The sequence below is a fragment of the Schistocerca cancellata genome, chromosome 1, assembly GCF_023864275.1.
Source record: "Schistocerca cancellata isolate TAMUIC-IGC-003103 chromosome 1, iqSchCanc2.1, whole genome shotgun sequence".
Taxonomy (NCBI): domain Eukaryota; kingdom Metazoa; phylum Arthropoda; class Insecta; order Orthoptera; family Acrididae; genus Schistocerca; species Schistocerca cancellata.
Window position 1 is genome coordinate 8,097,423 of NC_064626.1, and position 25,347 is coordinate 8,122,769.

At 41.2% G+C, this 25,347-nt stretch overlaps 1 protein-coding gene across 3 annotated transcripts in view; it reads left to right on the forward strand.

The window, feature by feature from the left end:
• LOC126163919 (AH receptor-interacting protein) overlaps positions 1 to 25,347 on the forward strand; it is a 176,670-nt gene that overhangs the window by 15,766 nt on the left and 135,557 nt on the right. For all 3 annotated transcript variants that reach the window (XM_049920197.1, XM_049920198.1, XM_049920195.1), the window contains exon 2: positions 2,927 to 3,106. In XM_049920197.1, coding sequence (XP_049776154.1) covers positions 2,927 to 3,106 — 180 coding nt within the window. The remainder of the gene's footprint in view (positions 1 to 2,926; positions 3,107 to 25,347) is intronic.

The following is a 25,347-nucleotide window of genomic DNA, read 5'->3' on the forward strand; positions in this document are numbered from 1 at the left end:
GCCCTTGTCACTTTTGGATAGTGCGTTTGCATTTGTCTGTTTAGTCCTCACAATGTTTTGTGTCAGCCTCCTATTTACTGTCATCCAGCAAATCCTGTGTTGAGTCATTAAGTCTGCTCAGTTCTTCAATGGTTTCCTGCTGATATAGAGACAGTGAACATGCTTGTCTGGCTCACAAAACATGTGGCGTTTGAATGCAGGGTTGTCTGCTTGTATTGCATTTTGAGGAAAATCATAGCTACACCCATCGTGGCATTCTCATGAGTTGTGGTTGCTATAGCTAAGAGATGGTCATGCTGTCCAGTATTTACTGTTAGCACTCCTTAGGACGTTCGCCGTTGGCTAACAGATGGCCCTGCTGTCTAGTAGTGTGAGCAGTCCCATTTGTACTATGTAATATATGCCAGCTGCACAATATTGCACTGCCACCAGTATCATGCACCAGGTAACACCATAAACTTAAACAATCGGTAATGTCCAGGCAAGTACATTATAGCAATCCTGCCACTTATCTGTGTGTGCTGACTGTTGCATGGTGTGATTCTCTCTCTCTCTCTCTCTCTCTCTCTCTCTCTCTCTCTTTCATTCATATATCACACACGTGCAGCAGAGGAGAGCACTGATTGCAGCCCTTAAGGAATGGCACAAAACAGTAAACAGTTACAGTATTGCTAGCAAAACAAATTTAAAAAGTTAAGTCAGAGGCAATTAGCAGTTGTTGAATTGCCCAACAGCCTCAGTTATAGCAACGATGTTCTGATGGTGTAGGTGTCTGCAGAGCTTCAGAGTGATGTGTTATAATATCATTGGCACGTGAAACCTTCCAAATAATTTTTTAATTCTTTGTTTTGATTTCCGTCGTCCAGTTCAAAAACATGAAGTTTAGTAGACTGAGATGGAATATCATATATGTGTACACAGTGCGGCTGTAATGGAAAAATTTCCACCTGACAGTGATTGGTAATAGTGGAATCCAGTAGCAGCAATAAAGGTTTTCATAGCAGCTGACGGTGATTCAATACAGCTTTTGAAAAACAGTGTGAAACTATATTAAAGCTTTTCCAGAAGTGAAGAGAGATGGAACCAGGCTGAGAGGCGCCACCTAAAGCTGTACTTGAATTCTTTTGCTCTTTCTTTGTCGGAGTCATAGATTAATAAATCAACCCTAGAAGATAAGAAGGGATGTACATGAATTTAATTTTTGGCATAATGTCTACAGAACTGCAGCACTTGCTGTATACTGCTTGTTACAAACAGTTGTTTATTTAGTGTCGTGAGCACTTTGTCAGTAGAGCATCGACAAGCAGCTGTTAAAGATATAAAGGGGTCATAAAATAACAACATAATAATGGTGTAATGAAAAAGGAGTTAAATATGTCTTACATTTGAGGCAACAGTGATGTCTGCAGTGAAGTAAGGCCAATTGATATGTCAGGTTGCCAAATAGAGGTCTACCATTTTGCCTAGTAAGTTCTGGAAAGGTAGTACCTCGCTGCAGGCCACGTTTTTGAAACCGCACCTCACAAGTGGGATGCAATCAAATTGTCTGCTTATGGAATATCGTCTGTTATGCGATTGGACTTGTGATTTCCTGTCTGAGGGGTTACAGTGTGTAGTAACTGATGGAAAGTCATCAAGTAAAACAGAAATGATTTCTTGTTTCCAAAGGTAGTTTTATAGCGCCTGCTATTCCTTATCTTTACGAATGACTTACGAGACAATCTGAGCAGTCATCTTACGTTGCTGTCTAGAAAAGTCATCAGAAGATCAAAACCATTTGCAAAGATATCTTGTATGCTGCTACTGTAATTTGTTAAACATCAGTGACATAATAAATCAATAAATCTAAAAGCCATAAATTCAACTACGTACCTAAGAATTATAATTACCAGCAACTTAAATTGGAAAGACCAAGTAGAAACTGTTTTGGGGAAGGTGAACCAAAAACTGCATTTTATTGACAGGTCACTTAGAAAATGCAACAGATCTACTAAAGAAACTGCCTGCACTATGCTTGTCCGTCCTCTTTCGGAGTATTGTTGTGTGGTGTGGGATCCTTACGAGATGGGATTATGAGAAAGTTCAAAGAAAGGCAGCAGCACATTTTGTATTTTTGAGGTATTTAAAAAGAGGAGACAGTGGCACAGATATGGTACAGGGTTTGGGATAGTCATCATTAGATCAAAGGCATTTTTCGTTGTTAAATAATAAGTCACGTGACTAGGGCCTCCCGTCGGGTAGGCCGTTTGCTGGGTGCAAGTCTTTCGATTGGACACCGCTTCGGCGACTTGCGCATCGATGGGGATGAAATGATCATGATTAGGACAACACAACATCCAGTCCCTGAGTGGAGGAAATCTCCGGCCCAGCCAGGAATCGAACCCGGGCCCTTAGGATTAACATTCTGTCGCACTGACCACTCAGCTATTGGGACGGACATTTTTCGTTGTTGTATGCTCTTACAAAATTTCAGTAACCAGCTTTCTCCTCCGAATGCAAAAATATTTTGTTGATGCCAACCCATGTACAGAGAAATTATCTTCATAATAAAATAAGAGAAATCAGAGCTCACTTGGATAGATATTGATGTCATATTTTTTTTTTTTCTTCTGAACTCTGTGTGAGAGTGGAATAATTAGAAAATTAGTGTGAAGGTGGTTTGATGGACACACTGCCAGATACCTAAATGTGATTTGTAGATGTAGATGTTGCTCATTTCGTGCTGTTTGCATATTACTTTTATGTTTTGGTTTAATTGTAACTTTGATTGTTGTACATTCTGATGCTCTTGCCTGATTTTCCCACTGATCCTACTGCTTTTCATAAAATCAAACCTTCTTTCAAATTTAAGTGTTTTTTGAATGCCCATCTGAAGCATCTCGTACATGAAAAGTATATAAATTGTATTTAAACATTTTCCGTTTAGGTGGTGTTTCATTTTCAAACCAGAAGAGCAGGAGATGAAACTCAGGTTTTGGACGATAGTAGAAGTATGGGCAAGCCAATGGAACTGGTTCTCGGCAAAGGGTTTAAGCTAGAAGTTTGGGAAACTGCAGTAAAAATGATGGCAATACATGAAGTTGCAAAGTTCAAAGTTGACAAAAGTGTAAGTATTGACATGTTAATTAAGAGTGGAAATTCTTAATACAGTGTTAAATAACTTGATTATGGAAATAATGTATGACCTGTAAAATGCATGATAGGTTTTTATCTGCAGTTAACAGTTCCTTTTAAGAAGCAGTGTGTGACAAAATGGTATGCTCTGTATTTGGTACACCAGTCATTTTGAAATTCCTTGTAATAAGATAGTTTTGCAGTTTGTTGCTATGGATAAGTGGATTCACTTATGTGTTTTGTCTCTTTTGTGTCTGGGGACAAAAAGGTTGGTGAAAACTAAACTTACCTTCATATTCCTTATGCACTGAAGAGAGAAGGAAACTGGTACACCTGCCTAATGTTGTGCAGGGCCGTGTGAGCATGCAGAAGTGTTGCAACACGACATGGAATGGACTCGACTAATGTCTGAAGTAGTTCTGGAGGGAATTGACACCAAGAATCCTGCAGGGCTGTCCATAAATCCATAGGAGTACGAGGGGGTGGAGACCCCTTCTGAACAGCACATTGCAAGGCATCCCAGATATGCCCAATAAGGTTTATGTCTGGGGAATTTGGTGGCCAGCACAGGTGTTTAAACTCAGAAGAGTGTTCCTGGAGCCACTCGGTAGCAATTCTGGACAGGTGGGATGTTGCATTGTCCTGCTGGAAATGCCCAGGTCCGTCGGAATCCACAATGGACATGAATGGACACAGGTGACCAGACAGAATGTTTACGTACGTTTCATCTGCCAGAGTCATATCTAGATGTGTTAGGGGTTTCATACCATACCAACTGCACACACCGCCACACCATTAACAGTATCCACCAGCTTGAACAGTCTCCTGCTGATATGCATGGTCCATGGATTCATGAGGTTGTCTCCATACCCGTACACATCCATCCATTTGATATAATTTGAAACGGACCTTACCTGACCAGGCAACATGTTTCCAATCGTCAACAGTCGAATGTCAGTGTCAATGGGCCCAGGCGAGATGTAAAGCTTTGTGTCATGCAGTCATCAAAGGTACACGAGTGGGCCCTCAGCTCCAAAAGCCCATATTGATGATGTTTCATTGAATGATTCACATACTGACACTTGTCGATGGCCCAGCATTGAAATCTGTAGCAATTTGCGTAAGTGTTACACTTCTGTCATGTTGAAAGATTCTCTTCAGTCGTCATTGGTCCCGTTCAAGCAGGATCTTTTTCCGATGTCAGAGATTTGATGTTTTACCAGATTCCTGATATTTATGGTACACTCGTGAAATGGTCGTATGGGAAAATCCCCTCTTCATTGCTACCTCGGACATGCTTGTCCGATCAGTCATGCGCCGACTTTAAAACCACGTTCAAACTCACTTAAATCCTGATAACCTGCCATTGTAGCAGCAGTAACAAATCTAACACCTATGCCAGATACTTGTTGTCTTAAATAGGCATCTCTGGCTGCAGCACTGTATTCTGCCTCTGTATTTGAATACGCATACCTATCTATACCAGTTTCTTTGGCACTTCAGTGTATACCCAGTTTGTAAACCATGGTGTCTGTGTCATATTAATTAGATCTCAATATTTTCCAATTCTTCAAATGTATTTAGTAGTTGACTATTTATTTTTTAAGTTCAACATCAAGGCTTTATGAGCTGTATGAGGATAGTCAGCAAAACTTCGCTTTACCCGTAGATTGCAGCATTAGGTGTGTGTGAATTCCATCCCTCCCTCCCTCTCCTATTTGCTAGTAAAGCTTTCTACAGGCTCCATGTGAAATAGCATGACTTTTGTCCAACAGATGGCAGTAGGCAGCTGTATGAATGAAGAAAAGTTTCATGGTGTACACGACCCGGGACAACCAGGAGATCTGGGAAAAACCCGGGAATTTTTTCATCCGGTAGAAAACCGGGAAAAACCTGGGAATTTTTAGAAGTCCGGGAATTTTTCATTGTTTTAGTTTTCAGTTAGATTCTTGTAATTTTGGCTAGTGAGAACCAATATTCTAACAAAGGATATTACTGTATGCCAGTATTGCAGAATAATACTGCAGAAATAAGACATGAATGAGAGAAAAAAAAAGAAAATAAAACGTAAGTTACAAAGGAAATGCGCCATATACAACAACAAAACACAGTGCTCATACAAGCGTCTGCCAACAGCAAAATGTGTCAAAGGCTTTAGGAAGACTATGTAATGCTTCAGAACAACAAATTGCCTCCGATGAGCGCGGCGTCACAATGGTTTACATTAGAGTCCTTTGAGCAGTTGCGAGCGGGCTTATGCGCATGCACAGTTGAGTCGCTTATGAGTAGTACCTTCTCCCGCTTCTGGCTACGGAAGTGTGGTTGTTAGCTGTACAAGCAGTAGCCTCAAGCAGCTAGATGCTACATGGAAAAATTTTACTGGAGCGCCCAAGCTGCCAGATTGCCCGATTCAACTATGCTCAACAGGCCCAGATCTAGGGGGGCAGAAGAGGGGGCAATTTCGGGGGGAGGGGGGATCAAATTCATATTATTGAGGAAAAAACCTTGTTTCACAAAGTGACTAGCATCCAGTGCACGTTGGTCTAACGATTATTCATATGATTTTGAAACACATCCCTGTTGGTTTTTGGACATTTTTGAACACATTCTAAGTTGTTCCATTAAGTTTGTGGTGTGCAGCCGCAAGAAATCTCCTTCTTCTAATATTTTGGCTGTATACTGTCCACCCATCTTCAGAGTGAGTCACAAGACTGCCGCTCCAGTGCTCGCTTCGTCCCTTTATACTCGTGTACCGCACGACTGCGCATGCGGCCACAGATGCAAGTGTGCCAGAGACGTTGGTCGGCGGCAGAGACGTGCATAATGCGCAAGTTGTATCTATGACTCCACAGTCGATCTGTGTTGGCATATCAATGTATCATTGTGAGCTGCACTGTGATGACATCATTGTGAGTTTATTACAGCAAGTGTCAGATTCCATGATTTATCAAGATTGAAACCGCTATCTCTATTAATTAAATTCGTCGTCAAGCGAATTTCAGTTGCCTCCTTCACTATCGAGTCCCAAAAGGATGATGTAGTTGCCAAAATTTCGATGTTGTCATACAACATACTGTGACCATTACCAATACAGTGCTCTGCGACTGCCGACTTGTTAGGTTGTAAAAGTCGTGTGTACCTTCGGTGTTCTGTACATCTTTCTTGGACAGTACGAGTTGTTTGTCCGATGTAAGAAAGGCCACATTCACGTGGAGTTTTGTAAACTCCAGATTTTCGGAGCAGCAAATCATCGTTGACAGAGCCCACGAGTGCAGCTGTCTTGGGTGGAGGACGAAAAATCACTTTTACTTTGTGTCTGCCGAGAATCCGTCCTATTTTTGATGAGAAGCTACCCACATATGGCAGGAAGGCCATCAATTTAAAGGTTTCTTCCTCTTCTTCTGCTTTCTATGTGGCATCTATTGGTTTCATTTTCAGTGGCCTCTGTATTTGTTGTGGAGAGTACCCATTGCCTTCAAACACTCTTTGTAAGTGGGAAAGTTCATCTTGCAGACTGCTTTCGTCAGAAATAATATGCGCTCTGTGGGTCAAAGTTCGGAGAACACTCATTGTCTGGGCAGAATTGTGGCAGCTATTTGCACGTAAATACAGATCGCTGTGCGTCGGCTTCCTATACACTTCATGTCCCAAATTGCCATCCTCTCTGCGCCGAACCAAGACATCCAAGAATGGAAGGCATCCCTCCTTTCCAATTTCGATTGTGAACTATATTTGATCGTGGAGGGAGTTCAGATGTATTAAGAAGTCTTGCAAGTTGTCTTCATCATGGGGCCAAACTACAAAGGTGTCATCAACGTACCTCCAGAATACCGTGGGTTTCAAGTCAGCAGATTCAAGCGCCTTCTCCTAGAAGTCCTCCATAAATAAATTGGCCACCAGAGGGGATAAGGGACTACCCATGGCGACTCCGTCCATCTGTTCAAAAAATTCGTTGTTAAATAAGAAATATGTGGAGGTCAGAACATGTTTAAATAAAGCTGAAATCTCTTTGTCAAAACTTCTTGCAATAAGTTGTAGAGATTCTGGAAGGGGAACCTTTGTAAATAAAGCCACCACATCAAAACTAACTAATATATCAGACGGGTTCATTTTCAATGATTTCAGTTTACTAATGAAGTCAGCAGAGTTTCTTATGTGGTGAGTACATTTTCCCACAAAAGGCCTCAACAATGACATTATATATGAAAGCTTAAATTCTCTTGCAGCTGATTAATCTTCGAGGCCAATATTACATGTGAAAGCTTTGCTTTTCTTGTAGCAACACTACGTATATTATTTTAAACCATTAACGTTTCCTATTTGTGTGATCGCGCTACTCAACACTGATGTAGCTATTGGCAGACTACATCACGTTTCCTAAGCTCTGGCGAGATCGCGTGACATGAGCTATTACCAGCTATGAAAGCACACGGCAATCTCGATTTCAGTGCTTTGGAAAGTAAGATGCGTTGTTTGGTGGAATTCGAATTATACTTTTGTAATACAAAAATATGCAGCGTACATGTTGCTGCACATCACAGATCTTTCCAAAACTTCCCCCCCCCCCCCCCCCCCCTCTCTCCCAGTTTACAAGGCCATAACGATTCAATGGATTGATAAGTTTTACAGTTCAGAGGAAAAGTATACTGTCACTTAACACAGGAAAGGTGTATTTTCACCCAGGAGAAAGTGTATTTTTAACTGGCAAATCTGGGAAAAATCCGGGAATTTTTTTTCCTCATTGTCAAAAATGAGAAAATCAAGTACAGTGTGTTTCAAAATGAATATAAGAGTTTTAAAACTGTGTAGCATTAATGCATTCACACTGACTACTCTAAATGATGTAGCCGACAGATACACAGTTACGTTTTACAGTGCTTTAATTTCACTGTTCTCATCACCCCCAATATTGCACAGTTATGTGGCCAGTGCACTATTGTTTAAACTTTCCATAAGCCACATTAATAGTTTGCAGGCGAAACTCCACTTACTGCTATGATAGTTTACTGTTGAAAAGCTACGAGCAGTAAAACCTAACCACAAAGTTCACAGTTTTTGAAGAATAATCAGGTACGTATGGAGCAGACACTGTCACTGTTTCTACACATGGCCTAATTGTTTAACATGTATTCCACAGTTAATTTGTAGCATTGTTGTTGTTCTAACCAGCATAGGTTACTCGTCTGAAACTCAGCCATAGACTGACTGTTTTGTGACCAAAAATCGGGCCCTTATATATCATTACAATAATTGGTACTGAAACTACACATTGTTCAAAGTTAAATTTACAGAAATTACAATTAAAACTTGACTCATTAACAGAATACATTGAAAAAATTTTAACAGTATCTTCAACTACAAGGGTTAAGCCGAAATTTTTGTTAAAATAATAAAATTAACAAATATCATTATGCAAAGAATACTTTTGACAAAAATGTTAATTACTTTGGAATTAATTCAGGGCTGGTGGTTTTGCTCACATGTATTCGAATAGAGCCTAATTGGTACTTTACAATTACTAACATTTTGTCTTCCAGACGTTTACGAGGTGTGGCTAGAAAAAAACCGGACTAGTACTGGTGAAACAATAAAACGAATGTAATAAGGCTGAAAGTCGCGTGGCCTGTCACGTGACTCTCGCTCCACGTACTGCTCAAGTTTCATCTGCCTCCTACACTCAGTGTGCCCGTGGCGTCTGTTTTAAGTAGTTGACGTTTTGTCAGTGCGTCGGAAAATGTTGAGTGTACAGAAAGAACAGCGTGTTAACATCAAATTTTGTTTCAAACTAGGAAAATCTGCAAGTGAAACGTTTGTAATGTTACAACAAGTGTACGGCGATGATTGTTTATCGCGAACACAAGTGTTTGAGTGGTTTAAACGATTTAAAGATGGCCGCGAAGACACCAGTGATGACACTCGCACTGGCAGACCATTGTCAGCAAAACCTGATGCAAACATTGAAAAAATTAGTAAACTTGTTCGACAAGATCGCTGCTCTGCTCTGCTTGTTAAACGGCGATCTTGTCGAACAAGTTTACCGATTTTTTCAATGTTTGCATCAGTTTTTGCTGACAATGGTCTGCCAGTGTGAGTGTCATCACTGGTGTCTTCGCGGCCATCTTTAAATCGTTTAAACCACTCAAGCACTTGTGTTCGCGATAAACAATCATCGCCGTACACTTGTTGTAACATTACAAACGTTTCACTTGCAGATTTTCCTAGTTTGAAACAAAATTTGATGTTAACACGCTGTTCTTTCTGTACACTCAACATTTTCCGACGCACAGACAAAACGTCAACTACTTAAAACAGACGCCACGGGCAGACTGAGTGCAGGAGGCAGATGAAACTCGAGCAGTAGGCGGAGCGAGAGTCACGTGACAGGCCACGCGACTTTCAGCCTTATTGCATTCGTTTTGTTGTTTCACCAGTACTAGTCTGGTTTTTTTCTAGCCACACCTCGTATAACTAGTGCAGAATTTATATTTGTGTGTATGTCAACAATAGAATTTAAGTTACCAAACAATCACTTATTTCACCCTATAACAAATGATACTAACTAGGAATAGTAAAAATAAATTAGAATATCAATTACACATATAAAACTAAGCACAAAATTAGATCTGGTGTTATTTACTTTAAAACTGAGTACCAATTTTTTTCTTTTACAAAGATACAGATTATATTCATGTATGTTAATGGTAAATTGTAAAAAGTGAAAAAACGAATTTAAGGAGGCAGATTGCAAAACAAGAAGGGAATTAACATTATCCCAGCTTGCTTTGTCACATCACCCTGTCATTGACCAGATAGGTATTGCGGATAGCTAACTGGACAATTCAATGACCACTAGTGACGCCAGAAATTGGATTTCAAATCTACACACAAAAAAATGATTACATACAAAATCTTACCAAAAATTGCAGGAAACATGTTTTTCAAATTCTTACTTATGTCAACTGGCCATACAAAAATACCCATACAAAATATTTAGACACCGATCACAAAATGTCTACAAGTAAGTTTTTTAACATAATTTATCCATCATCATAAGAGATGTCCTTTTTGAGTTAAACAAGGATTACACTTTAAAGCGCATACCACTTTGTACAAGTCCTGTCTTGCTAAGCAAAATAGATCTTTGTGGATTAAAAAGAAGACTGTGCGTTGCAGTTCTCTTGCTCAATGTTCAGTATTTTTCACAAGCACTTTCACTTTTTCAACGAGCTTTAACACACTTTCTCACCCAGCTGTCCACACCTTTAACAGGTCTAAGTGGCAGTTAGCAAGGAAATGCACCGCCATTAGTTCCATTGGAGGTGGTTCTCCTTCGCCACAGTAGATGCAAAAATCAAACCAAATACCCTACTTTTGTACACTTGTTTTTATTTCTAACTTAATTCTAAGGAAAAATGTTTAACACTAGTGGCTAACGATAGTCATTACATCATAACTATATACGGGGTTATTACAAATGATTGAAGCGATTTCACAGCTCTACAATAACTTTATTATTTGAGATATTTTCACAATGCTTTGCACACACATACAAAAACTCAAAACGTTTTTTTAGGCATTCACAAATGTTCGATATGTGCCCCTTTAGTGATTCGGCAGACATCAAGCCGAGAATTAAGTTCCTCCCACACTCGGCGCAGCATGTCCCCATCAATGAGTTCGAAAGCATCGTTGATGCGAGCTCGCAGTTCTGGCACATTTCTTGGTAGAGGAGGTTTAAACACTGAATCTTTCACATAACCCCACAGAAAGAAATCGCATGGGGTTAAGTCGGGAGAGCGTGGAGGCCATGACATGAACTGCTGATTGTGATCTCCACCACGACCGATCCATCGGTTTTCCAATCTCCTGTTTAAGAAATGCCGAACATCATGATGGAAGTGCGATGGAGCACCATCCTGTTGAAAGATTAAGTCGGTCTCCAGTTGTGGCATGAGCCAATTTTCCAGCATGTACAGATACATGTGTCCTGTAACGTTTTTTTCGCAGAAGAAAAAGAGGCCGTAAACTTTAAACCGTGAGATTGCACAAAACACGTTAACTTTTGGTGAATTGCGAATTTGCTGCACGAATGCGTGAGGATTCTCTACCGCCCAGATTCACACATTGTGTCTGTTCACTTCACCATTAAGAAAAAATGTTGCTTCATCACTGAAAACAAGTTTCGCACTGAACGCATCCTCTTCCATGAGCTGTTGCAACTGCGCCGAAAATTCAAAGCGTTTGACTTTGTCATCGGGTGTCAGGGCTTGTAGCAATTGTAAACGGTAAGGCTTCTAGAATGAGATTTTCACTCTGCAGCGGAGTGTGCGCTGATATGAAACTTCCTGGCAGATTAAAACTGTGTGCCCAACCGAGAGTCGAACTCGGGACCTAAGGCTTCTGCTTTAGCCTTTTCCGTAAGATTTTCCAAACCGTCAGCTGTGGTACGTTTAGCTTCCTGCTTGCTTTATTTGTCGACTTCCGTGGGCTATGCGTGAAACTTGCCCGCACGCGTTCAACCGTTTCTTCGCTCACTGCAGGCCGACCTGTTGATTTCCCCTTACAGAGGCATCCAGAAGCTTTAAACTGCGCATACCATCGCCGAATGGAGTTAGCGGTTGGTGGATCTTTGTTGAACTTCGTCCTGAAGTGTCGTTGCACTGTTATGACTGACTGATGTGAGTGCATTTCAAGCACGACATACGCTTTCTCGGCTCCTGTCGCCATTTTGTCTCACTGCGCTCTCGAGCGCTCTGGCGGCAGAAACCTGAAGTGCGGCTTCAGCCGAACAAAACTTTATGAGTTTTTCTACGTATCTGTAGTGTGTCGTGACCATATGTCAATGAATGGAGCTACAGTGAATTTATGAAATCACTTCAATCATTTGTAATAGCCCTGTACATTAAATAGTTCTCATAACATTACAATAATTAACACTAAAATTGGCTATAGTACAAAAGGTGCGGACTAGAAAAACTTTTAAATCGAGTGCATGTAACATTACAAAGCATTACTCTAAGTGATAACTGAGTGAAAGTGGTCAAATTTGAATCTGTTTCCCCTTTTGCGAAATAGCAAAAACTCAGGATGTGCATTACCTCAAGTAAAAATTCCAGATGTGCAGTAGCATATCTTTATTACTCGTTATGTTATGAAGAAAGAATAGAGTCACCATTACATAACTTAATAACTATTCAGAACAAAATTAAGGGGGTGGAAGTCGTACCAAATCATTGCTCTACTTCTCTACTCCACTCTGAGCTCTACTCTCATTCAAACTGAAAATTAAATCCTCACAAAATGTTACCAAATGGTTGACATGTCAAAAATATTTACATCAGTCTAGCACCACTGTTACCAGTTAATCAGTAAACTTATTGTTATTCGTCCCAGCTTCAAGCTTATTAAGTCTCCAGAACACAAATAGAAGTTTTCAGACAATGTATAGATCTGATGATGCAGCATTATATGACTTGTACCTCACTAAATTACTGCTCTTTATCTTAAGTCAATGCTGCAGTGTCATGATTTGCACAATATACACAGTACCCAATGCTGCCTAGAACTTCAATACAGTTACACCACATTTGTTTGTGTACAGTTATCTTTTTCATTGATCATGTCTGTCAGCTCCATTATTTTACTTGCATTTCTTACGTTGTTAACATTCTCAAAAGATATCCCTTCTGCAGAGACAGGCTCCCTAACCATTAATACCATAACATTATTCATTATTTTATTATTTCATTATTGTTTCATTATCTAATAAATAAACACCTGCTTTGCTTAACTAATGCAAAATTGACTCTATTTAAAAACACTCCACTGTAACAGATCCTTATGCTAAGGCAAACTTAACTCTCTTTACTGATCAGACCAATCATTATTTCACTGTATTCCATCAATTTGCTTAATATTCTGGCCTGAAGGGTGATATACATACAAACCATGCTATTATAGTCCACACACATTACTCCAGGCAACTATGTTTAAAGCTATAATTCCTTGATGTTAGTCAAAATAAATCAGAAAATCAATTACATACATAAAACTAAGCACAAAATTAGATCTGGTGTTGTTTACTTTAAAACTGAGGACCAATCTTTCTCTGGCAGCAGCAGCGACATGAGGTGATATATTTAGTACTATCAGTAGCACAGATTAAGGTAAGCAGCAGTATCCCACCTTTGTGAATTATTAGTCTCATCCTTGGTGAGCAGAGAGGCTTAGGTCAGGGTAAGTTATAGAGGAAGGGCATATCACTCAGATGCCAGGACACACATCTTTTGAGAATGAGAGAAGACAGAGATGTCAGGGGAGGATCAGAGAGGTCAATAGTAATATATCATTAACCAACATGCCTCTGTAAGTCCAGAGACAATGACAAAGTGAGAAGTAAGAGTGTATGAACTAGAAGAGAAATTAACCCTTTCGCAGGCCATCTCCATCTACATTTATACTCCGCAAGCCACCCAACGGTGTATGGGGGAGGGCACTTTCCGTGCCACTGTCATTACCTCCCTTTTCTGTTCCAGTCGCGTACGGTTCACGGGAAGAACGACTGTCTGAAAGCCTCCATGCGCGCTCGAATCTCTCTAATTTTACATTCGTGATCTCCTCGGGAGGTATAAGTAGGGAGAAGCAATATATTCGATACCTCATCCAGAAACGCACCCTCTCGAAACCTGACGAGTAAGCTACACCGCGATGCAGAGCGCCTCTCTTGCAGAGTCTGTCACTTGAGTTTGCTAAACATCTCTGTAACGCTATCACGCTTACCAAATAACTGTGTGACGAAACGCGCCGCTCTTCTTTGGATCTTCTCTATCTCCTTCGTCAACCCGATCTGGTACGGATCCCACACTGATGAGCAATACTCAAGTATAGGTCGAACGAGTGTTTTGTAAGCCACCTCCTTTGTTGATGGACTACATTTTCTAAGGACTCTCCCAATGAATCTCAACCTGATACCCGCCTTACCAACAATTAATTTTATATGATCATTCCACTTCAAATCGTTCTGCACGTATACTCCCAGATATTTTACAGAAGTAACTGCTACCAGTGTTTGTTCCGCTATCATATAATCATACAATAAAGGATCCTTCTTTCTATGTATTCGCAATACATTACATTTGTCTATGTTAAGGGTCAGTTGCCACTCTCTGCACCAAGTGCCTATCCGCTGCAGATCTTCCTGCATTTCGCTACAATTTTCTAATGCTGCAACTTCTCTGTATACTACAGCTTCATCCGTGGAAAGCGGCATGGAACTTCCGACACAATCTACTAGGTCATTTATATATATTGTGAAAAGCAATGGTCCCATAACACTCCCCTGTGGCACGCCAGAGGATACTTTAACGTCTGTAGACGTCTCTCCATTGATAACAACATGCTGTGTTCTGTTTGCTAAAAGCTCTTCAATCCAGCCACACAGCTGGTCTGATATTCCGTAGGCTCTTACTTTGTTTATCAGGCGACAGTGAAGAACTGTATCGAACGCCTTCCGGAAGTCAAGAAAAATAACATCTACCTGGGAGCCTGTATCTAATATTTTCTGGGTCTCATGAACAAATAAAGCGAGTTGGGTCTCACACGATCGCTCTTTTCCGGAAACCGTGTTGATTCCTACAGAGTAGATTCTGGGTTTCCAAAAACGACATGATACTTGAGCAAAAAACATGTTCTAAAATTCTACAACAGATCGACGTCAGAGATATAGGTCTATAGTTTTGCGCATCTGCTCGACGACCCTTCTTGAAGACTGGGACTACCTGTGCTCTTTTCCAATCATTTGGAACCTTCAGTTCCTCTAGAGACTTGGGGTACACAGCTGTTAGAAGGCGGGCATGTTCTTTTGCGTACTCTGTGTAGAATCAAATTGGTATCCCATCAGGTCCAGTGGACTTTCCTCTGTTGAGTGATTCCAGTTGCTTTTCTATTCCTTGGACACTTATTTCGATGTCGGCCATTTGTTCGTTTGTGCGAGGATTTAGAGAAGGAACTGCAGTGCGGTCTTCCTCTGTGAAACTGCTTTGGAAAAAGGTGTTTAGTATTTCAGCTGTACGCGTGTCATCCTCTGTTTCAATGCCATCATCATTCCGGAGTGTCTGGATATGCTGTTTCGAGCCACTTACTGATTTAACGTAAGACCAGAACTTCCTAGGATATTCTGTCAAGTCGGTACATAGAATTTTACTTTCGAATTCACTGAACGCTTCACGCATAGCCCTCCTTACGCTAACTTTGACATCGTTTAGCTTCTGTTTGTCTGAAAGGTTTTGGCTGCGTTTAAACTTGGAGTGAAGCTCTCTTTGCTTTCACAGTAGTTTCCTAACTTTGTTGTTGTACCACGGTGGGTTTTTCCCGTCCCTCACAGTTTTACTCGGCACATACCTGTCTAAAACGCATTTTACGATTGCCTTGAACTTTTTCCACAAACACTCAACATTATCAGTGTCGGAACAGAAATTTTCGTTTTGATCTGTTAGGTAGTCTGAAATCTGCCTTCTATTACTCTTGCTAAACAGATAAACCTTCCTCCCTTTTTTTATATTCCTATTAACTTCCATATTCAGGGATGCTGCAACGGCCTTATGATCACTGATTCCCTGTTCTGCACTTACAGAGTCGAAAAGTTCGGGTCTGTTTGTTATCAGTAGGTCCAAGATGTTATCTCCACGAGTCGGTTCTCTGTTTAATTGCTCAAGGAAATTTTCGGATTGGGCACTCAGTATAATGTCACTCAATGCTCTGACCCTACCACCCATCCTAAACATCTGAGTGAGTGTCCCAGTCTATATCTGGTAAACTGAAATCTCCACCTAAGACTATAACATGCTGAGAAAATTTATGTGAAATGTATTCCAAATTTTCTCTCAGTTGTTCTGCCACTAATGCTGCTGAGTCGGGAGGTCGGTAAAAGGAGCCAATTATTAACCTAGTTCGGTTGTTGAGTGTAACCTCCACCCATAATAATTCACAGGAACTATCCACTTCTACTTCACTACAGGATAAATTACTACTAACAGCGAGGAACACGCCACCACCGGTTGCATGCAATCTATCCTTTCTAAACACCATCTGTGCCTTTGTAAAAATTTCGGCAGAATTTATCTCTGGCTTCAGCCAGCTTTCTATACCTATAACGATTTCAACTTCAGTGCTTTCTATCAGCGCTTGAAGTTCCGGTACTTTACCAATGCAGTTTCGACAGTTTACAATTACAATACCGATTGCTGCTTGGTTTCCGCATGTCCTGACTTTGCCCCGCACGCTTTGAGGCTGTTGCTCTTTCTGTACTTGCCCTAGGCCATCTAACCTAAAAAACTGCCCAGTCCACACCACACAACCCCTGCTACCCGTGTAGCCGCTTGCTGCGTGTAGTGGACTCCTGACCTATCCAGCGGAACCCAAAACCCCACCACCCTATGGCCCAAGTCAAGGTATACTTCCCGTTACATGTGATTGTTTACAGTGTTTTAGGGAATATATGTTAACACTTCTATGCATTCTTGGCATCTGGTGGCAGTTTGCTGCACCAGCTGTAGTCTCTGTTTATTGCGAAATACAGCTTTCAGGACTGTGGGAAGTACATATCCCACCAAACAATGGTGATTTAACACTTATTGGGAAGTACGGTTACCACCAAAGTAGTTTCCAGAAGGGGCTTTGGAAGTGTACTTACCACAAAATTAATCTGTCATTTGTGGTCGTTGGGACGCATACTTACCACCAATTTAGGGATACTGCAAAACTTTTGGGAATACGTCTTACCACATCTGTCTATATCTGACATCTCGTTGTAGTATACTGCATCAGGTGTATAAAACTGATACAACAATCAGTTTCCATTTGTCATGGGATCACTGCTGTTGTCGAAACACATTGCTTCACTTCTGTAAAATACATCATTGGGACATAATAAAGTTTCTAGGATTGATTTCACATTGTGGCAACTAAACTCTAATAACAGTAACAATTATTTTCTACATAAAGTTAAAGAAAACAAAATATTAACAGAAGAGAATGGCAACACACAATGGCTCACATCAGGGAAATCGGAAATCCATTCACCACCATAGGTGCCATGGTGATAATTATACCACCATAGTTTTTGGTCCTAAATCACAAAAATTAAATTATCGAAAAATAAATATAGAAAGTTGATCACAATTCTAATAGGACAGCAAAAAAAAAAGTTGCTACAAAAAATGCGCCCGCAAAAGGGTCAATAGTTTGGTTAAAAATGAGGAGGAAAACAAGATGTAGAAAATAAGGTAGATAGTGTGAGAAAACTAAGATTGGGTGGGAGGATCAAAATAGCCCGTGTGGGCTCTCAGGTACTCAAGTCTCTTGAATCACCCTGTTCACTAAATGACAGTGTGGAATTGTATCAAATGCCTAACTGAAATGATGAAATGTGACACCAGTATGTATTCTGGATCTCGTGGACAAGAAGAGTGATGTGACTTTCACAGAATCTGTTTTTGCAGAGTATATTTTGATTTTTAGGAGATACACATTTTCTAAAAAGTCATAAAGCATGTTCCATAATTCTGCAACAGACATATGTCAGCAATACAGGCCTTTCTTGTAATGGAAATAGCCGGCCGGAGTGGCCGTGCGGTTCTAGGCACTCTACAGTCTGGAGCCGAGCGACTGCTCCGGTCGCAGGTTCGAATCCAGCCTCGGGCATGGATGTGTGTGATGTCCTTAGGTTAGTTAGGTTTAATTAGTTTTAAGTTCTAGGCGACTGATGACCTCAGAAGTTAAGACACATAGTGCTGAGAGCCATTTGAACCATTTTTTGTAATGGCAATAAAAACATTTGTTTTTTTTCTCCTGACACTAGCCACTCTTTGTTGCTCCAATGGTCTACAGTAAACTACTTCTAGAAGAGCAAACTAATTCATATAATGAATTTGACGCAATTGCCTTTGGAGTGCTGAGTAATTTTAGTTGAGTTTCTATTCCGCAGTCATCTATATCAGTAACTGCCATTTTAGCATTTGCACTAGATATGAAAGGGGGACCATATTAGTCTTCTACAATGAAACTATTTTGCAAGACCAGATTCAGCAGTTCAGCCCTCTCTCTGTGACTTAGTGAGTGAACAGATTTTGATACACTTACTGACTGTAGATAGGACCAAAACTTCTCAGAGTTTTTAGTCACATCATTTGGGAGAATTTTACTTTGAAATTCATGGAACAATTCTCACATTGTTCTCTATAAGCGCATTTTCGCTTTTTTCAGCTTTTGTTTCTCAAGTTTTTGACTTTGCTTTAATTGGAGATGCAACTCTCTTTGTTTTCGTAATAACTTTGTAACTGTTGAAGCACAGTGGAGTCTTTGTCATCACTTATTTGACACTTACTTGTGCAAAGTGTATTATCAATACATCTGAATTTCATCCACTTTGCTCTTGATCTTCCTTGTCAGAGTACTCTGCAATGTGCATCCTGTCACTCATGAAAAAATGAAAATGTCACTCATGAAAAAATGAAAATGTTTTCTAACTTTTCTTAACATATGTTGTAATACCTGTAGTTATTGATGTTATGTAAGGCTTGTGATCACTGATGGGCACCTCCTTAATAACTGATTCGAAAATTAAGAGTCTGTTTTTGGAGGTCTAAGACATTGCCCTCTTGAGTTAGTTCTCAAACTATTTGCTTGAAGTAATTTTCAGAAGCTATGTTCAGAACAGTATCACATGACTCTCTGTCTCTGAAACTGGTTTTGATAGCATGACTTTCCACTCCTGTAGCTGACAAATTGTTTTAGTCACCCTCTGCTACAATAGTATCAGCAGAAAACTTACCTAAATGTTCTGAAAGTTCTCTCTGAAGCATTCTGCTACTGCACTTTCTGACATAGTTGATCTATAGAACTGTCATATTACAGTTTATGAACTGCATAAGATATTACCAAATTTCTTACAGCAATAAATACTCTGTCATCATTGGCATCTAACCTTCCTTTGTGGTATATGTTCCACTTTAAATTCAGGATTTTGTTAGTGTTCCAACTGCTGTAAAGAAATTATTTTGTGATAGTAAATGGCACAGAGAAACAAAGTAGTAAATGGCACAGAGAAACAAATTAGTAAATGGCACAGAGAAACAAAGTTTTTCTTTCCCATTTGATCGTCAAATATAGCAATGTGTGAATCACGCAGCTGCTCAAATGGCAGTGTGCATCAGAACTGTCCTTCGTCTGTCTCTCCCCCCCCCCCCCCCCCCTTCTCCTGCATCAGTGTTTGAGGTCTCTCTTCGTTTCTTTTTCCTCCCTGTCCACTCAAGGAGGCTGACCCATGCATTTGATGCATAACGTGTGACTGGATAATGTGTAATTCCCAGCCCCAGGTTAACAGGTAGGGTTCATGTGTACCCCTGGTATTGGCAGGGCCTAGGGTCTAGGGGTAGCGTCTTTGATTCATAATCAAAACGTCTTCGGTCCCGGGTTCAATCCCCACCACTGCCTAAATTTTGATAAATAATCAGCATTGGCGGCTGAAGACTTCCGGCATAAGAAGTCAGCCTCATTCTGCCAACGGCCTTGTCAAAGAGGGCGGAGGAGCGGATAGAGGTTCAGGGCACTCTCTTGTCCTAGGGGTGGGAAATTGCCCCTAAAGGCGGAAGAATCAGCAATGATCAACGACATGAGGATGCAGAAGGCAATGGAAACCACTGCATTGAAGACACGTAACGTGTATCCACAGGACATGTGGCCTGTAATTGAAGAAGTGTCATGATGATCTCTCCATTGGCAAAAGGTTCCGGAATAGTCCCCCATTCGGATCTCCGGAAGGGGACTGCCAAGAGGGAGGTTACCATGAGAAAAAGATTGAATAATCAACGAAAGGATAACATTCTACGAGTCTGGGCGTGGAATGTCAGAAGCTTGAGTGAGGTAGGGAAACTAGAAAATCTGAAAAGGGAAATGCAAAGGCTCAATCTAGATATAGTAGGGGTCAGTGAAGTGAAGTGGAAGGAAGACAAGGATTTCTGGTCAGATGAGTATCGGGTAATATCAACAGCAGCAGAAAATGGTATAACAGGTGTAGGATTCATTATGAATAGGAAGGTAGTGCAGAGGGTGTGTTACTGTGAACAGTTCAGTGACCGGGTTGTTCTAATCAGAATCTGACAGCAGACCAACACCGACAACGATAGTTCGGGTATGCAGGCCGACGTCGCAAGCTGAAGATGAACAGATAGAGAAAGTGTATGAGGATATTGAAAGGGTAATGCAGTATGTAAAGGGGGACAAAAATCTAGTAGTCATGGGCGACTGGAATGCAGTTGTAGGGGAAGGAGTAGAAGAAAAGGTTACAGGATAATATGGGCTTGGGACAAGGAATGAAAGAGGAGAAAGACTAATTGAGTTCTGTAACAAGTTTCAGCTAGTAATAGCGAATACCCTGTTCAAGAATCAAGAGGAGGAGGTATACTTGGAAAAGTCCGGGAGATATGGGAAGATTTCAATTAGATTACATCATGGTCAGACAGAGATTCCGAAATCAGATACTGGATTGTAAGGCGTACCCAGGAGCAGATATAGACTCAGATCACAGTATAGTAGTGATGAAGAGTAGGCTGAAGTTCAAGACATTAGTCAGGAAGAATCAATACGCAAAGAAGTGGGATACGGAAGTACTAAGGAATGACGAGATACGTTTGAAGTTCTCTAACACTATAGATACAGCAATAAGGAATAGTGCAGTAGGCAGTACAGTTGAAGAGGAATGGACATCTCTAAAAAGGGCCATCACAGAAGTTGGGAGAGAAAACATAGGTACAAAGAAGGTAGCTGCGAAGAAACCATGGGTAACAGAAGAAATACTTCAGTTGATTGATGAAAGGAGGAAGTACAAACATGTTCCGGGAAAATCAGGAATACAGAAATACAAGTCGCTGAGGAATGAAATAAATAGGAAGTGCAGGGAAGCTAAGACAAAATGGCTGCAGGAAAAATGTGAAGACGTCGAAAAAGATATGATTGTCGGAAGGACAGACTCAGCATACAGGAAAGTCAAAACAACCTTTGGTGACATTAAAAGCAACGGTGGTAACATTAAGAGTGCAATGGGAATTCCACTGTTAAATGCAGAGGAGAGAGCAGATAGGTGGAAGGAATACATTGAAAGCCTCTATGAGGGTGAAGATTTGTCTGATGTGATAGAAGAAGAAACAGGAGTGGATTTAGAAGAGATAGGGGATCCAGTATTAGAATCAGAATTTAAAAGAGCTTTGGAGGACTTACGGTCAAATAAGGCAGAAGGGATAGATAACATTCCATCAGAATTTCTAAAATCATTGGGGGAAGTGGCAACAAAACGACTATTCACGTTGGTGTGTAGAATATATGAGTCTGGCAATATACCATCTGACTTTCGGAAAAGCATCATCCACACAATTCCGAAGACGGCAAGAGCTGACAAGTGCAAGAATTATCGCACAATCAGCTTACCAGCTCATGCATCGAAGCTGCTTACAAGAATAATATACAGAAGAATGGAAAAGAAAATTGAGAATGCACTAGGTGATGATCAGTTTGGCTTTAGGAAAAGTGAAGGGACGAGAGAGGCAATTCCAACATTACGGCTAATAATGGAAGCAAGGCTAAAGAAAAATCAAGACACTTTCATAGGATTTGTCGACCTGGAAAAAGCGTTCGACAATATAAAATGGTGCAAGCTGTTCGAGATTCTGAAAAAAGTAGGGGTAAGCTATAGGGAGAGACGGTTCATATACAATATGTACAACAACCAAGAGGGAATAATAAGAGTGGACGATCAAGAACGAAGTGCTCGTATTAAGAAGGGTGTAAGACAAGGCTGTAGCCTTTCGCCCCTACTCTTCAATCTGTACATCGAGGAAGCAACCATGGAAATAAAAGAAAGGTTCAGGAGTGGAATTATAATACAAGGTGAAAGGATATCGATGATACGATTCGCTGATGACATTGCTATCCTGAGTGAAAGTGAAGAAGAATTAAATGATCTGCTGAACGGAATGAACAGTCTAATGAGTACACAGTATGGTTTGAGAGTAAATCGGAGAAAGACGAAGGTAATGAGAAGTAGTAGAAATGAGAACAGCGAGAAACTTAACATCAGGATTGATGGGCACGTAGTCAATGAAGTTAAGGAATTCTGCTACCTAGGCAGTAAAATAACCAATTACGGACGGAGCAAGGAGGACATCAAAAGCAGACTCGCTATGGCAAAAAAGGCATTTCTGGCCAAGAGAAGTCTACTAATATCAAATATCGGCCTTAATTTGAGGAAGAAATTTCTGAGGATGTATGTCTGGAGTACAGCGAAACAGTGAAACATGGACTGTGGGAAAACTGGAACAGAAGAGAATCAAAGCATTTGAGATGTGGTGCTATAGACGAATGTTGAAAATTAGGTGGACTCATAAGGAATGAGGAGGTTCTACGCAAAATCGGAGAGGAAAGGAATATGTGGAGAACACTGATAAGGAGAAGGGACAGGATGATAGGACATCTGCTAAGACATGAGGGAATGACTTCCATGGTACTAGAGGGAGCTGTAGAAGGCAAAAACTGTAGAGGAAGACAGAGATTGGAATACGTCAAGCAAATAATTGAGGACGTAGGTTGCAAGTGCTACTCTGAGATGAAGAGGAATTCGTGGCGGGCCGCATCAAACCAGTCAGTAAACTGATGACAAAAAAAAAAAGAAGAAGGAGGGGTGATTGCCCAAGCTGTTACCTTCCCAGTTGCCAGCTGGTCCTTCTGGTTCTTAGGTGTCACCTGAGCCCCCCCCCCCCCCTCCCCCCTCTGAGGGGTCCCCCAGTTGGATGGAGCGTGTTATCGGTGATGCTGGCAGTCGTGGGGGATTTTTTCACTGTGAGCCAGTAATCTTCATCTCAGTATTTATCAAATGAACATAAATGGAAGAAGCTAAAGATTCGATGAGCCTCCCAGCTGCACCTCAGGTGCTTGCAGTGTCACTTACCAAAAGAGGTCAGACTTTTGCTACAACTAATCCATTTATTATTCACAAATGTGTTGATGCAGTTGTAGGCCCTGTGAAGTGCTGCTCTTACGTACATTAGAGACTTTGCTTCCGGAGACCAATCGTGATTTTTGCACTCCTTCTATTCATATAGAAGCCCATTGCACACTGAATTCTTTGCATGACATTGTTTATACTTGGCTGCTTGATGGTATGACAGAGAAGGAAATCCAACATTATTTCTGTGTTTGGGGTGTCACTGCGGTCCATTGGTTAATGAAAAATGTTGATGCAGACTTATTGCCTACACATTCTCTTTTTCTCACATTTGATTGAGTAGTGCTTTCATCTAAGATTAAGGCAGGCTATGAAGTCGTCGTGGTCTCTCCTTACATTCCAAACCTGATATGTTGCTACCAGTGTCAGTTTTATAACCACGCATGTTCTGTCAAAACACGGCCAGATGTGTTACTTGTGGTGGAGATGATAGTGACTGTGACTGCCTGCCCCTGCTGTATGAATTGCAATGGCGACCATGCCACCTCATCCCATGAGTGTCCCATGTATCTTGACGAGCGGGCCGTTCAGGAAATCCGGGTGAAGGAAAATGTACCTTACACTGTTGTTCACAAGTTGTTGGCTGTCGAAAGCCCGGTGTTTTACAATCCGGCACTTATAGTACCATTTTTGATACACCTCACTCCTTGAGGGACATGGCCACACAGACCTGTGACCTTCAATTTAGTACTGTAGTTGTGAAATCATCCAGTATCATGATGGCATCGCCATCTTCTCTACAGCTGTGCAGTCAGCCACCAAATCTTCACCCCTGGCAGGGAAATCACCTTCTTCACAGCTGGCAGGCCAGAAAGGACAGCTGGAACACTCCTGTGAAGACTTTTTATGTCCCTCCATCCAACAAACGTCTTTGTCTTCGTCTGCCAACCATAAAGGCTCTAAGAAGTTGAACAAAGACAGATGGCCATCTCCTTCCCAAACTCAGAGATCCTAACAGTGTCACCATGTGACACCCTCATCCTGTTCTGCTGGTGCACACCATTTTTCTGCCCTGGAGTCTGCAGGCCAACCCAGGGAGAATGCCGATGGCTCTCCAGGTTTCAAGAACCTGGATAGTCCAACCTCTGCACCATTTAGCAATGAGTCTGAAGACTGGCACATGGCAGGTGCCAAGGTGATTAGAAATTCATTTGTTCTCTCTTTCACATGGTTGTTTCCTACTTCCAGGAAATGAAATTCTGTCCTCGTGACCACTTTGGCCTCTTGCGTTTCCTTCAAGTCTGCTTTGACCTTTCTTCCAGAGGACGGCATTCCGTCTCAGGGGGAGTCGTGCAGCTCATTGAGGATGTTGTTCACAGCCAAACCATCTTTCACTTTTTCTCTTTGTAATGTCTACACCCCTTCATCTACGGTGTCACCAGGACAGACATAGTCCTATTGATCAGCTTCCACACCCCTTTTTGCTTCTTGGTGACTTCAATGCCCAGCATCCCCTTTGGGGCTCTTCGATAACCTATCCAAGAGGTTCCCTATTGGCCGACCTTCTCAATGAACTCGCCCTCATCTGTCTTAACACTGGAGCACCAATGTTCCTTTCAGGCAGAATGAGAGGTGCAAAAGGGATTAGGTGTGCGTGGAGCACACCTAATCCCTTTTGCACCTCTCATTCTGCACTGCCCAGCTTGCTCATTGTGTCGAGTGTTCTGTCCTCTCTGATGTGTACTTGCATGCCATTTCCAGTTTGCTGACTCATACCCCATCTACATATAAACCAAATTGGCAACTTTCAAAGGCCGACTGGAGGCTTTACTCCTCCCTGGTGATCATTGAAGAACAACATTTACCCAGTTATGATGACCAGGTAGTGTACATTATGAACATTATCCTTACTGCTGTGGAAAGTTCCTTCCCTTGCACTACTACTTTACTGTGCTGTGTCCTGGTCCGCTGGTAGACTGAGGCACACCACGACATGATTCATGCGTGGAGATGTGCGTTCTGCATTTTTAACTGTCATCCTATGATTGCAGAATATATTCGTTATAAACAGTTGTGAGTGAGTGCAGTGTTGCATTCTTCAGGATATTAAAAAAAAAAAAAAAAAAATCTAGCTGGATTTTCTTTACTCCCTGTTCCATTGTGTGGGGTAGCCCCCATCATCTCTCTGGGATGAAAGTTCATTCCCTGATTCGATTTCTGGCCTGACTGTAACAAATGAT